This window comes from Hypanus sabinus, chromosome 4, assembly GCF_030144855.1.
Source record: "Hypanus sabinus isolate sHypSab1 chromosome 4, sHypSab1.hap1, whole genome shotgun sequence".
In the NCBI taxonomy this organism is placed as follows: Eukaryota; Metazoa; Chordata; class Chondrichthyes; order Myliobatiformes; family Dasyatidae; genus Hypanus; species Hypanus sabinus.
In genome coordinates this window covers 76,642,708-76,655,005 of record NC_082709.1, presented here as the reverse complement: position 1 = coordinate 76,655,005, position 12,298 = coordinate 76,642,708, and the positions used below count along the sequence as shown (strand labels likewise).

Here is a 12,298-nt window from a genome sequence, read left to right as displayed (position 1 = left end):
GCCTGACCTGCTGAGTCCCTCCAGCATTTTGTGTGTTCCCCAGTAATTTCAGTTTCTTTTCAGGAGTGGATTTATTACACCAAGTTGAAAAGTTTATCAGGCAGACATACTGACTGGGACCAGAGGCTTTAGGTCAGACTGAAATCATATTAGGAGAGCAGGAACATATGGCCAGTGTAAGGAATCAGGTAACTTCACTTTATGACAGTTCTTTTTAAACTCAGCTTACTATTCAGTTTAAAAGGTTACCTTAAGAGGGTGAGATCAAAATTGTTCTGAGAAGGTAGTGCCTTCGGCGGAGATTGACAAATACTTGATAAGCTAAAGGATGAAAGGCTACTCAAGATAAATGGAAAATGATCTTGGGGTTGCCATCAGGTTACCCAAATCTAATGAAATAGTTGAGCAAGCTTGAAGTGGTCTACTCCTGCTTTTCATAGTGTTCCAAATACTCTTGGCTTTAGAATAAAAGCACCTCACGGACTGGAAATAAGGCCATTAGACCATAAGACATAGGAGCAGAATTAGGCTATTTGGCCATTGAGTCTGCTCCACTATTCAATAAAGGCTGATTTTTTTTCCCCTTCCTCAGCCCCACCTTTGATGCCATGTCCAATCAAGAACCTTTCAATCTCTGCCTTAAATACACCCAACAACTTGGCTGCCTTAGTAGCCTGTGGTAACAAATTCACCACCCTCTGGCTAAAGAAATTTCTCCACGTCAGTCTCCTGGCATGTGCCCTCTTGCCCCATACTCTCCCACCATGGGAAACATCCTTTCCACATCTACTCTGTCTAGGCCTTTCAACATTTGAAAGGTTTCTTTGAGATCCCCTCTCATCCTTCTGAATTCCAGCAAGTACAGACCCAGAGCCATCAAACTTTCCTCAAACCATAACCCTTTCATTCCCGGAATCATCCTTGCGAAACTCCTCTGAACCCACATCAATGCCAGCGCATCTTTTCTTAGATGAGGAGTCCAGAACTTGTTCTCGATACTCAAGGTGAGGCCTCACCAGTGTCTTATAAAGCTTCAGCATCACATCCCTGCTCTTGTGTTCAAGACCTCTTGAAATGAATGCTAATATTGCATTTACCTTTCTCACCATTGACTCGACCTAAAAGTTATCCTTTAGGTTGTCCTGTACAAGTACTCCAGTCCCTTTGCATTTCAGATTTTTTCATTTTCTCCTCTTTTAGAAAATAGTCTGCACATTTATTTCTTCTACTAAAGTGCACGACCATGCATTTCCATCATTGTATTTCACTTGCCACTTCCTTGCCCATTCTCCTAATCTGTCTAAGTCCTTCTGCAGCCTTCCTGTTTCCTCAACATTACGTGCCTGTCCATCAATCTTTGTATCATCTGCAAGCTTGGCACCAAAGCCATCTAGTCAATCATCTAAATTATTGATACACAGCATAGAATGAAGTGGCTCTGACACCAACCCTTGAGGAACACCAATAGTCACTGTCAGCCAACCAGAAAAGGATCCTTTTATTTCCACTCACTGCCTCCTTCCAATCAGCCAATGCTCTAACCATGCTAGCAACTTTCCTGTAACACCACGGGCTCTTAACATGTGTGGCACTTTATCAAAGGCCTTCTGAAAATCCAAACATACAACATTCACTGCATCCCCTTTATCTGTCCTACTTGTAATCACCTCAAAGAATACCAATGGGTTTGTCAGGCAAGATTTTCCCTGAAGGAAACCATGCTGACTTTGTTCTATCTTGTCCTTTGTCACCAAGTATTCCATAAGCTCATCCTTAACAATTGACTCCATCATCTTCTCAAACACTGAGGTCAGGCTAACTGGTCTATAATTTTCTTTCTGTTGCCTCCCTCCTTTCTTAAAGGGTGGCGTGATTTGCAATGTTCCAGTCCTCTGGAACCATGCTAGAGTCCAATGATTCTTGAAAAATCATTATTAATGCCTCTACAATCTCTACTGCTACCTCTTTCAGAACCCTAAGGTGCAGTTCATCTGGTCCAGGTGACTTATGCACCTTTAGGTCTTTCAGATTTTTGAGCACCTTCTTACCTGTAAAAGTAACTGTACTCACTTCTTTTCTCTCACACCCTTCAACACCCGGCACACTGCTAGTGTCTTCCACAGTGAAAACTGGTGTGAAGAAAAACAATTTCAGGACGTATATTGAATACATTTCTCTGACATTAAATGTACCTTTGAAATGCTCATTTTGTACCAACTGCCATCTCCTTGCCCCCATTATTATTTCTCTGGCCTCATTCTCTAGTGGTCCTATATCCACCCTTATCTTGATTTATTTAAATACAGCTTTTTCTATCAACCTTGAAACTATTTGCTAGCTTGTTTTCATATTTTATTTTATCTTTTCCTTCCTAAGGATTCTTGTAGTTGTTTTCCATAGGTTTTTAAAAGCTTCCCAATCCTCTGTCTTCCCACTAATTTTTGCTTTGTTGTATGCCCTCTCTTTTGCTTTTACATTAGCTTTGACTTCCCTTGTTAGCCTTTTGAGTATACCTTTGATTTTGGAATACATCTATTCTGCACCTTCCTCATTTTCCCCAGAAACTCAAGCCATTGCCAGCAACTCCTTCCAATTTACTTTGGCTAATTCCTCTCATACCACTGTAATTTCCTTCACTCCACTAAAATACTGCGTTGTCAGACTTTACTTTCACTCTATCAAATTTCAATTTGAACTCAATCATATTGTGATCACTGGCTTACCTTAAACTCCCCAGTTACATAACACCCAATCCAGTATAGCTGATCCCCTAGTAGGCACAACTATCTATCTTGTAGGCATTCAAGTTTCACTCCATTGTGATCCATTACCAACCTGATTTTCCCAATCTACCTGCATGTTAAAATCTCCTAGGACTATCATAATATTGCAAGTTTGACACAACTTTTCTATTTCCTGTTGTAATCTGTAGTCCACATCCCAGCTACTGTTTGGAAGTCTGTATATAACTGCCATCAGGGTGTTTCTTAACTCAGCCCACAAGGATTCATCACCTTCCGATCCTATGTTATATCTTTCTCACGACTTGATGCCATTCTTTACCAGTAGAGCCACACCATCCCCTCTGCCTACATTGCTATCCCTATGAGGCAATGTGTAACCTTGGACATTCAGCTCCCAATTACAACCATCCTTCAGCCATGATTCAATGATGGTCACAACATCAAAAAGTGGAAATGATCCAAGACGTCCCTGACCCCGGCACCTGGGAGGCAACATACCATCCGGGTGTCCCATTCCTGTCTACAGAATCTCCTGTCTGATCCAGACTACTGGGTCCCCTATCACTAACACTTTCCTATTCTCCCCCTTTCCTTTCTGCACCAAGGACCCTCGCTTAGTGCCAGAGACCCGGTCTCCATGGCATTTCTCTGGGGGGAAATGGGTGACCCCTGTACTAGATCATCCCACGAGAGAAAACATGCTGACTGCATCCAGCTTGTGAAGACTCTTCAGGATCAAGTTTCAATCAATTCCACTCTCACTTTTCTAAAACTACAGCAGATTCAATGTTCGCAGGAGAATGGGATTGAAAACGATAATGAATCAGCCGTGATGGATTGATGGAGAACACTCGATGGGTCGAGTAGCCTAACTCTGCTTCTATGTCTCATGGTCTACGATCAGATTCACGCTGACACTGTCAAATGTTTCTTCACAAGACAACTTGCCTAGATATTTTCCAACACTTAACACCACTCCTTAAATAGAGAGAGACCTGTTCTCCAGACATTATTGATAGAGGTGTTGGTGAAACAAAGTGTCATCTCCCTACTTTTGTATTCAACTCCCCTTGCAATGAACAGGAACACTCTTGTCTTGTAAATCCAGCACTCTCTCCAAAGTCTCTACATCCTTCCCATAACAAGACAATCAGGACCATATGTAATACTCCAGATGCAGTCTAACCAGCTTTTTATAAAGCTGTAATATACCTTCCTAACTCTTGGATTTAGTGGCTCAACTTATAACAGCAATCTCTGAGATTTGAACTCTCTTTATATTTAGAAAATATTCTAAACCTTTACTCTTCCTACCGAAGTGCACAACCATTCATTTTGCTCAACTAATAAAGGCAGCTTCTTATTTTTAAATTCTCTTCCCATTTAGAAAATATCCTAAACCCTTATTCTTCCTGCCAAAGCGCATGACCATACACTTTGTTGCGCTGTATTTCATCTACCACTACTTTGTCCATTCTTCCAAACTGAAAGTTTGGAAGGCTTTCTGTAGACTTTCTAAGTCTTTCTATAGACTCCATGCCTCTGCAGCACTACTTGCCCCTCCACCTATCTTGGTCCCATCTGCAAACCTGGCCACAATACCATCAGTTCTTTCAACTAAATTCATTAATATATAAATTGACAAGTTACAGACTGAGCACCAACTCCCGAAGAGCTCCACTAGTCACAGACAGGCATTCTCAAAAGTATAGCTTTAGCTGACTTCTCTCTACCCTCTGCCAGTCAGCCAATCTTCTACCCATACTAATATTGCTCCTGTATCACCATGAGCCCGTCTTATTTAGCAGACTCATGTACAGCAACTTATCAAAAGCCTTCTGAAAATCCAAGTACATATCCAACATTCTCCTTGTTTTGTTTGCTTGTCTCCTCCTCAAATAATTCTAATAGGTCTGTTCGGCAACTTTATGAAACCTTTATGAAACCAGGCTGACTTCATCCTATTTTATCATGTACTTACAGGTTCTCCAAAATTTCATCTTTGATAATGGATTCTAAAATCATACCAACCACTGAGGTGAGGTGAGCCAGTCTACCATTTCCCATCTTTTGTCTCTCTCTCTTTTTGAATAGGCATGTTATATTTGTGAGTCCCAGAGGATCACCACTAATGGCGCTACAATTTCTTCAGCTACCACTTTCTGATGATGAATGATTTCAGATATTTCACATTTCTTTGTGAGATAAGACACCATTCAGCCTATCAATCATGTGCTGGCTCACAGAGCAATCCCATTTCCCATTAGTTTTCCCTGTAACTTATTAGAACAGAGAATAGTACAGGCCCTTTGGTCCACAACATTGTGCTATTCTTTTAACCTACTCCACAATCAATCAAACCCTTCCCTCCTACACAGTCCTGAACCTTTTATCTTTCCTTCATCCATGTTGTTGTCTCAGTGTCTCTTAAATGTCTCTAATGTATGAACATTGACCGCCAAACCCAGCAGTACACTTCAGGCACCCACAAATCTCTTGTAAAAAACCTATCTCTGACATCTCCTCTGTACTTTCCTTCAATCACATTAAGTGGATGTTCTCTAGTTTTAGCCATTGCTGCCCTGGGAAAATGTCTCTGGCAATCCACTCTATCTATGCCTCTTATGTGCTTCCAAGTCAGCTCTTATCCTCCGCTCCAGAGAGAAAAGTCCCATTACTCACAAAACCATTAGCCTTCATGTAATCTGCAAACTTACTAACCCAACCTTCCACTTCTTCCTCCGAATTATTTATAAAAATGATAGAGTATGTGTCTCAGAACAAACTCCTATGGAACACAAACATTCCATCAACTTCCCCCAGTCACCTGCCTCGGATTTCACCACTCACCGGCACAATGGCAGCAATTAACAATGGCTAATTAACCTTCCAGCCTGCATGTCTCTGGGAAGAGAGAGGAAGCCGGAACATACGGGGTTGGGGTGGAGCGGTGGGAAGCAACCCATACAGTCACAGATCATCAGGATCAAATCCCAGTTACTGAGGTTTAGCCATACCACTGTCCCTCTCCTCGAGACGAACAGTATTCTGAGGACGATAACAAGGACATCTCCATAATTCAGAGAAGGTACTTTCAAACATGGAGGTTGTTTGTGGAACTTTAGAACCCAAGGGTAGAGACACAGAATAAGCTGTTGGCCACTTCAAACTGGGATGATCAGGAATATGTCTCAGGGCAGTAAATTTTAACCACCCTCCACCCAAAAGCTGTGGATGCTGAGGCAGCAGAAGGGACACTTGGGTTACTCCTAGTTCTATTCACACTCTTGTGGTGAACATGCCAAGGCCAGCAGATGCAAAAGGGTATTACCACAAGCAATGTCTCCACATCATAAACCATCTTTTACAGTAAACACAAAGTACACTGCAGATGCTGGGGGTCAAAGCAACACATACAACAAGCTGGAGGAACTCACCAGGTCAGGCACCATCTGTGGAAACAAGCAGTCAATGTTTCGGGCCCAGACCCTCCATCCTGACGAAGGGTCTCAGCCCAAAACGTCGACTGCTCGTTTCCACGTATGCTGCCCGACCTGCTGAGTTCCTCCAGCTTGTTGTATGTGTTCCTCCATCTTTAACAGTGATCAGGAAAAATAATGGTATATAGAGTTAAGTCACAGGTAAGGGAGGAGGTTAATAAATGGATACTCGCTTGCTCACACAATGGATCGAACTTTAGCTTCTCCTGTGCGATTGTAGAAAAGCAGCATCGCTTCCTTTTGCTCACGTTTCTGTTTTAAAATTAAAAAAAGAGGATAATCTTGAAATAAGCACCAAAATCTATTCCATGTGTGTCCACTAAGATTGCACTGTAATCTGAGCTAATTCCATATTCGAGTTTAAGTTGCTGTTTAACTGCATACCACCAAACAAAACATTGTTCCTCTGGACTAAGGAGCAAAACACAGTACATACAACCCATACACATAACATTTAAAGTAATATTACCACAAATAAATTAACAAGTTGCATTTAAAACACAAGTTAAAAAGTAAAGAGACCTGGGTGGTGGCAGGGAGTCCAGTAGTCTCACGGCCTGGGAGAAGAAGGCCTTGACCTAATGCTACGGTTTTTCCTGCCTGACGGTGGTGGTGGGGGGTGGGGGAGGGTCGTTCAAAACGTTTGTTAAATGGATGGGAGGGATCATGGACAATGCTAAGGATCTTGCATACACAGCACTCCTGATAAATATCTTGGACGGGTCCAGCAGAGATCCCAGTGATCCTCTCAGCAGTCCTTGCAATCCTTTGTGGGATCTTGCAGTCAGATGCCTTACAATTCCTATACCAGACAGTGATGCAGCTGGTCAGGACCTCTCAATGGTACTCCTGTAAAAACTGGTTAGAATGGGGGGTGGGAGCCTCACTTGCCTCAATCGACAGTGAAGCTATTTCTCCCTCACACAGAAAGTCTGGCCGTGTAACCCACTGGACAGAACGTGTGCCTACCATCCATTACAAACTCATTAGCTGAGGCAGTGGAAGACACAGACAGAGAGATTTTCATGATACTTTCCAAATCCCCTTGAAGGAGCTGCAGACCCCAAGTTCAAAAAGTCCAGCACAACATCTTCTGCTGACTACAGTAGGCTGAAGGTCAGGAGTTCAGGGTCAACCAAAACTAATTAACCATTGTTCAGTTGTCAATAAGATCACACCATTCACAAAATGATTGCTAGGTTTCTGAACACACTATAAATTGTGCTAGTTGTATCTGACTTGGGGTATATCAAGAACTAGAAGGTATAGGTTTAAGATGAGAAGAGAACATTTTTTAGAAAGGGGACCCAAGGGGCAACTTATTCCACATATGTATGGAAGTGGCTGAGGCAAGTGTCATAACAATATATGACTGACACTTGGAGCAGTACATTGATAGGAAGGGCTTCGAGGAATATGGGCCACACTTTGGTAAATGGACTAGCTTAGATGGGAATCTTGGTCAGAAGTGCCCGTTTCAGTGTTCTATGACAACTACAAGAAGCGGACCTTTTATGGCCAGCAGGAGCTGCGTACTGCTATCGAACCAAACAACACCCACCGTCTTGTGGCCTCTGGCCACCTCATTTGCAGCTGCCTCCAATGCTGCCCTGTCTTTGGCACTCAAACCCTCAGGCTCCACAAGTACCACCTTCCGTCGCTTGGCAGGCAACTGTGACAGAACATCACACTTCAGCCGTCTCACCATCATTGATTCCAGCAGGAGGAGTCGTAGTTCAAGCAGATTAGATGATCCAGAGTAATCCCATCCCCATGGTAACTGCCAATCAAAGGAGAAAGAGAATGAGGCAGAGTCTCATTGGGTAGGGGAGAGGAGGGCTGTAGCTGGGTGATGATAGGGTGTGAATGAGAAGGGAGGGATGCTAAATGAAAATATGGGAAATGCAGGGGGGCACATGAGAATACGGTTTTGTGGTTAAATGAGGGGGAGGTGAGTATACCTCCAAAGAGTGCATATGCAGGGGAAAAAAGTCAAAGTTCAAATTTAAGGTTACCTGCACCTGCAAAATGGTGAATTTGTAACACAAATCAAAGTAAATGCATCTGATTAATAGTCACTTGGGTGCAAACTGACCAACATATGGGATTAAACACAAGAGATTCTGTAGATCCTGGAAATCCAGAGTGTACACACAAAATGCCGGAGGAACTCAGCAAGTCAGGCAATATCTATGCAAGTAAAAAAAAACAAATGACATTCGGGCTGAGACCCTATATCGGGCCTGGAAAGGAAGGGGGAATATGCCAGAATAAAAGGTTTGGTGGGGGAGGGAAAGGAGGACAAGTTAGATGAAGGGAAAAAGTAAAGAGCTGGAGAAAAAGGAATCTGATAGGGAATGGGGACTGGAATTAAAATGGTTGGCCACTGAGAAATTCCATTTTTTGTGGATGGAGTGGAGATGCTGGACGAAGTGGTCCCCCAATTTACACTGGGTCTCGCCATTGCAGAAGAGGTCACAGCTGGAGCACCAGATACAGTAGGCTACCCCAACAGACTTTCAGGTGAAATTAAATATTTCAGAATTCATAAGATGCAAAATGGAAGAAGCAGGACATTTTGATGTTAAACAGGAGGATAAACATCAAAAAGTTTCAGTTCAAAAATCAGGTAACAGAACCAGTTTGGGTGGAGTTAAGAAATAGCATATGAAAAACATAGTGGGAGTTAATTTGAAGTACCTGATCAGTGCAGATGCAGAGCATTGTGTAAATTAGAAAGCACACAGCAAAGGCAATATGTTAACCATTGGAGACTTTAATCTGCACGTAGGCTGGGCAAAGGGAATGAGTAGGTATAGTATGGCGGATAAATTCACAGAGTATATGAGAGATGATTTTCTAGATCACTGAGTGGAGAAGCTAAATTTTAGTCATGTAATGTTAAGGAGATTCCATTTTCCAAAGGCATAGATGTAATTAGGTTATGCAGGCCTATTGGGCCAAACGGGCCTGTTACCGCACTGTATCTCTAAACAAGAAACTGAAAGATAATCAATACAGGGATAATGTTGCCTCTGGCTGTAGTATCTAGAATCAAGACATCCCAGTCTCACAATAAGCAGTGACCTTTCATTGAAAGGAAATGACTGAGTCAGAAGCTGGTTGCTTTTAAGGGAATTACAGGATTATGGGATCAGTACAGGGAAGGTCAGCCATCATCTTGCTGAATGGAAGTCTAGGGCAGCCATACAGACACTTCATTTCTTCTACGATCACAAACTGATCTAACCTCTGCCTCACCTGCTTGGCAGCACAGTAACGCATTCCAAATTGGTGGAAGCTGCGGAAGAGAGAGGGACGGATGGCAGCGATCTGGCTGTACAGCTCAGCAGGTCTCGACAGTGCCGGTGTCCCAGACAACAGCACGAGTCTCCTTGCAGCCTGTGAAAGAGAAGTAAAGATATCAATGGGAGTGTACGAGCAGCAACGCTCCTGTGTGATGGACGCTTCCAAAGCAAATCAATGAGAGAAGTTAAAGGGAACAAGGGGTGGCACAGTGGTGCAGCTAACAGATCTTCTGCCTCACACTTCCTGTGAGCTGGGTTTGACCCTGATCCCAGTACTGGCTGTGAAGACTTTGCACATTCTCCCCGTGACAGTGCGGGTAGGCAGAATGCTCTGTTTTCATTCCACATCTCAAACACAAGTTAACTGGATGCTGTAAAGTACCTCATACATAGCAGATTTAGGTTAATCTGACAGGAACATGACTTCCTGCTTTTATGAAACCTGTTAACCTATTTATACTGTTCCTACTTTAATCCCAATTTTTATTCTTCCAACATTCTCACTGAGAGAATAAAATGGAGCTTGACAATCACAGCGTATCCACTGGGTCAGAGAGCCCATTCCATCCTGCAAAACTCTAAAAGAGATCAAGGACTTGGGTCTCGTGTTCAGTCAGATGGACAGAACAAAGCCTCGTTTCCCCTGCCCTCAGTGAATGTCTGTGGGCACAAAGTGGCCTGGAGAGTGTTTTTGTTTAAAGCACACACTCTGCACCTTGAAGTAGAAAATGGCACCACTACATAGAAAGGAAAAAGGTCTCCACTGATATACAAAGCTTAGTGAGTACCATCTGGTCTGGAGCAGCACGTTGATACTTAAACAAACTACAGCACATTGTTAGACTTTAAGTTGCAAAGCGTTAAAACCCAATACTGGTAAATCTCATCTGATTTTATTAACAACAGATTCCCTTTCCCCTTACAACCTCAGCAGATGGAGGTTACATTGGGAAGCTGAAACCTTGGAGGATTGTTTCAACTTCCCACCGTCTGTGACTCATGAAGTCCAAGGCTCATACAGAAGCAGCTATCCTCAATGCAAAAACCCACTGCAACGTCACAGTGCATCATTTATTTATAATTTTAAACATAAAACAAATTTAAACAAATCCTATTAATGATCACAACTAACCATAAGAGAGACATAGGGAGGGGAGGTAGTAGTAGTAGTGGAAGGCTGGACAAGATCAAACGGGAAAGCCAAGGATCTTTGGAGCAGGGAATCAGTTCCCAGTGGATGGGAAGGTTCGGAAAATACCTGGAGAAGAGGAAGAGCAGCTTTGCATCGAGCAGTCTTCATGTTCTTCAGAAAATGAGACTCATCCTAAAAGACAAAAAAGAAAATCATGTCCTGAGGAAGGGTCTTGGCCTGAAATGTTGACGCTTTATTCGTTTGCATAGATGTTGCCCAATCTGCTGAGTTCCTCTAGTACTGTGCGTGGTACTCAGATGGAAAATCAGTCAAGTTCAAACTGCAGATTCTTCGTGCAAGGCAGACAGTAGGAAAGAAAAGGGCTAACCCTCAAATTTTGTAAAGTTGGGTTATTTCAATAAGGAATATTGCTCCTTCTCCACAAGGAGCAATTTGGGATATAGCCTCAGTAAATTTAACATGGTCTGCATGCAAAATGAAAATTCAAACCTGCAGATTGGTAATCTGAGAAAAGAGAAAGACTTAGAATCATAATCATACAGCACAGAAACAGGACATTTGGCCATCACAGACACAGTGGGCCATCAAATACCTGCCAACGCTAATCCCATAGTCTTCTGTGGTCTGACAATTCAAACATCCATCTAGCTATTTCTTCATTATTCTTAGAAACTCATTGACTTTTCAACCATAATCCCGTTGTTACAACATATACACTAAAGGAATCAGGGTATGGATTTGTGCAGGAAAGTGATGCTAAGGTAGAAGACAGCTGTAATCTTTCTGAATAGTGGAGCAGGTTACAATATCCAAATCATCCACTCTTCCTTCTGGTATATTTAAGCTCTTGTGACAGAGACTAAATGGAGAGCTTACTCAAGAGATACCACCACCAATAAAAAGCACGATATGCTGAGCGACCTCCTCCTGTTGTTATTGCATGGATCACACTGTAGGGAACTTACCATGTGGGAACACACTGTGCAGACACTGGCGAGACTGTGTACTTTGCAATTCTCACAGTAAACACTGAGAGATTCGGGGTCAGGGCGAGTCTCCAGTTTGCACGGTACACGTGCCAGGTGCCGTGTCTGACCCAATACCAGAGTAAATAGTGGAAAACAACTAAATGCACCTACCACAATGATGACCTGAAACTGCCTCTCCATCAGCTGCTTGCTGAATTTGGCAAGCAGGTCATGGCTGATGATATTGACATTGGAAGAGGAGAGGCGATCTTTGCCCGTCATCACCACGTTGACAGTGTCAGCATTCACGGAGGGCAGCCAATGGCTGAAAGCCTGTCAAATGACAATAATGCTCATCACCCAGTCCACCAACTGCACTTGGATCAGATACCTGCAGCCTTCAACACGTACATGATATTAACCTAAAATTCAGTCCGCAGCAAGGCATTTGTAAACTAACAAGCCCAGAGCCCTGATCTCAGGGATCTACCGCGACAAGATGACTTGCCCAGGAATCCCCTACAAATCGCAAGACAAGATTGTAGACGTAGTGGACAGCGAGGAAGAATATCACAGCTTGAAGCAGGATCTGGACCACATAGAATGAGCGCAGTAGAACAGAGGT

At 42.9% G+C, this 12,298-nt stretch overlaps 1 protein-coding gene across 1 annotated transcript in view; it reads right to left on the bottom strand.

Annotated features, from left to right (window-relative positions):
* The window catches only part of smarcal1 (SWI/SNF related, matrix associated, actin dependent regulator of chromatin, subfamily a-like 1), a 51,395-nt gene that overhangs the window by 19,151 nt on the left and 19,946 nt on the right, over positions 1–12,298 (bottom strand). Inside the window, exons 7-11 of the mRNA XM_059967451.1 lie at positions 11,845–12,006; positions 10,811–10,876; positions 9,506–9,646; positions 7,806–8,024; positions 6,426–6,496 (exon numbers count right to left, since the gene is read on the bottom strand). Coding sequence (XP_059823434.1) covers positions 6,426–6,496; positions 7,806–8,024; positions 9,506–9,646; positions 10,811–10,876; positions 11,845–12,006 — 659 coding nt within the window. The remainder of the gene's footprint in view (positions 1–6,425; positions 6,497–7,805; positions 8,025–9,505; positions 9,647–10,810; positions 10,877–11,844; positions 12,007–12,298) is intronic.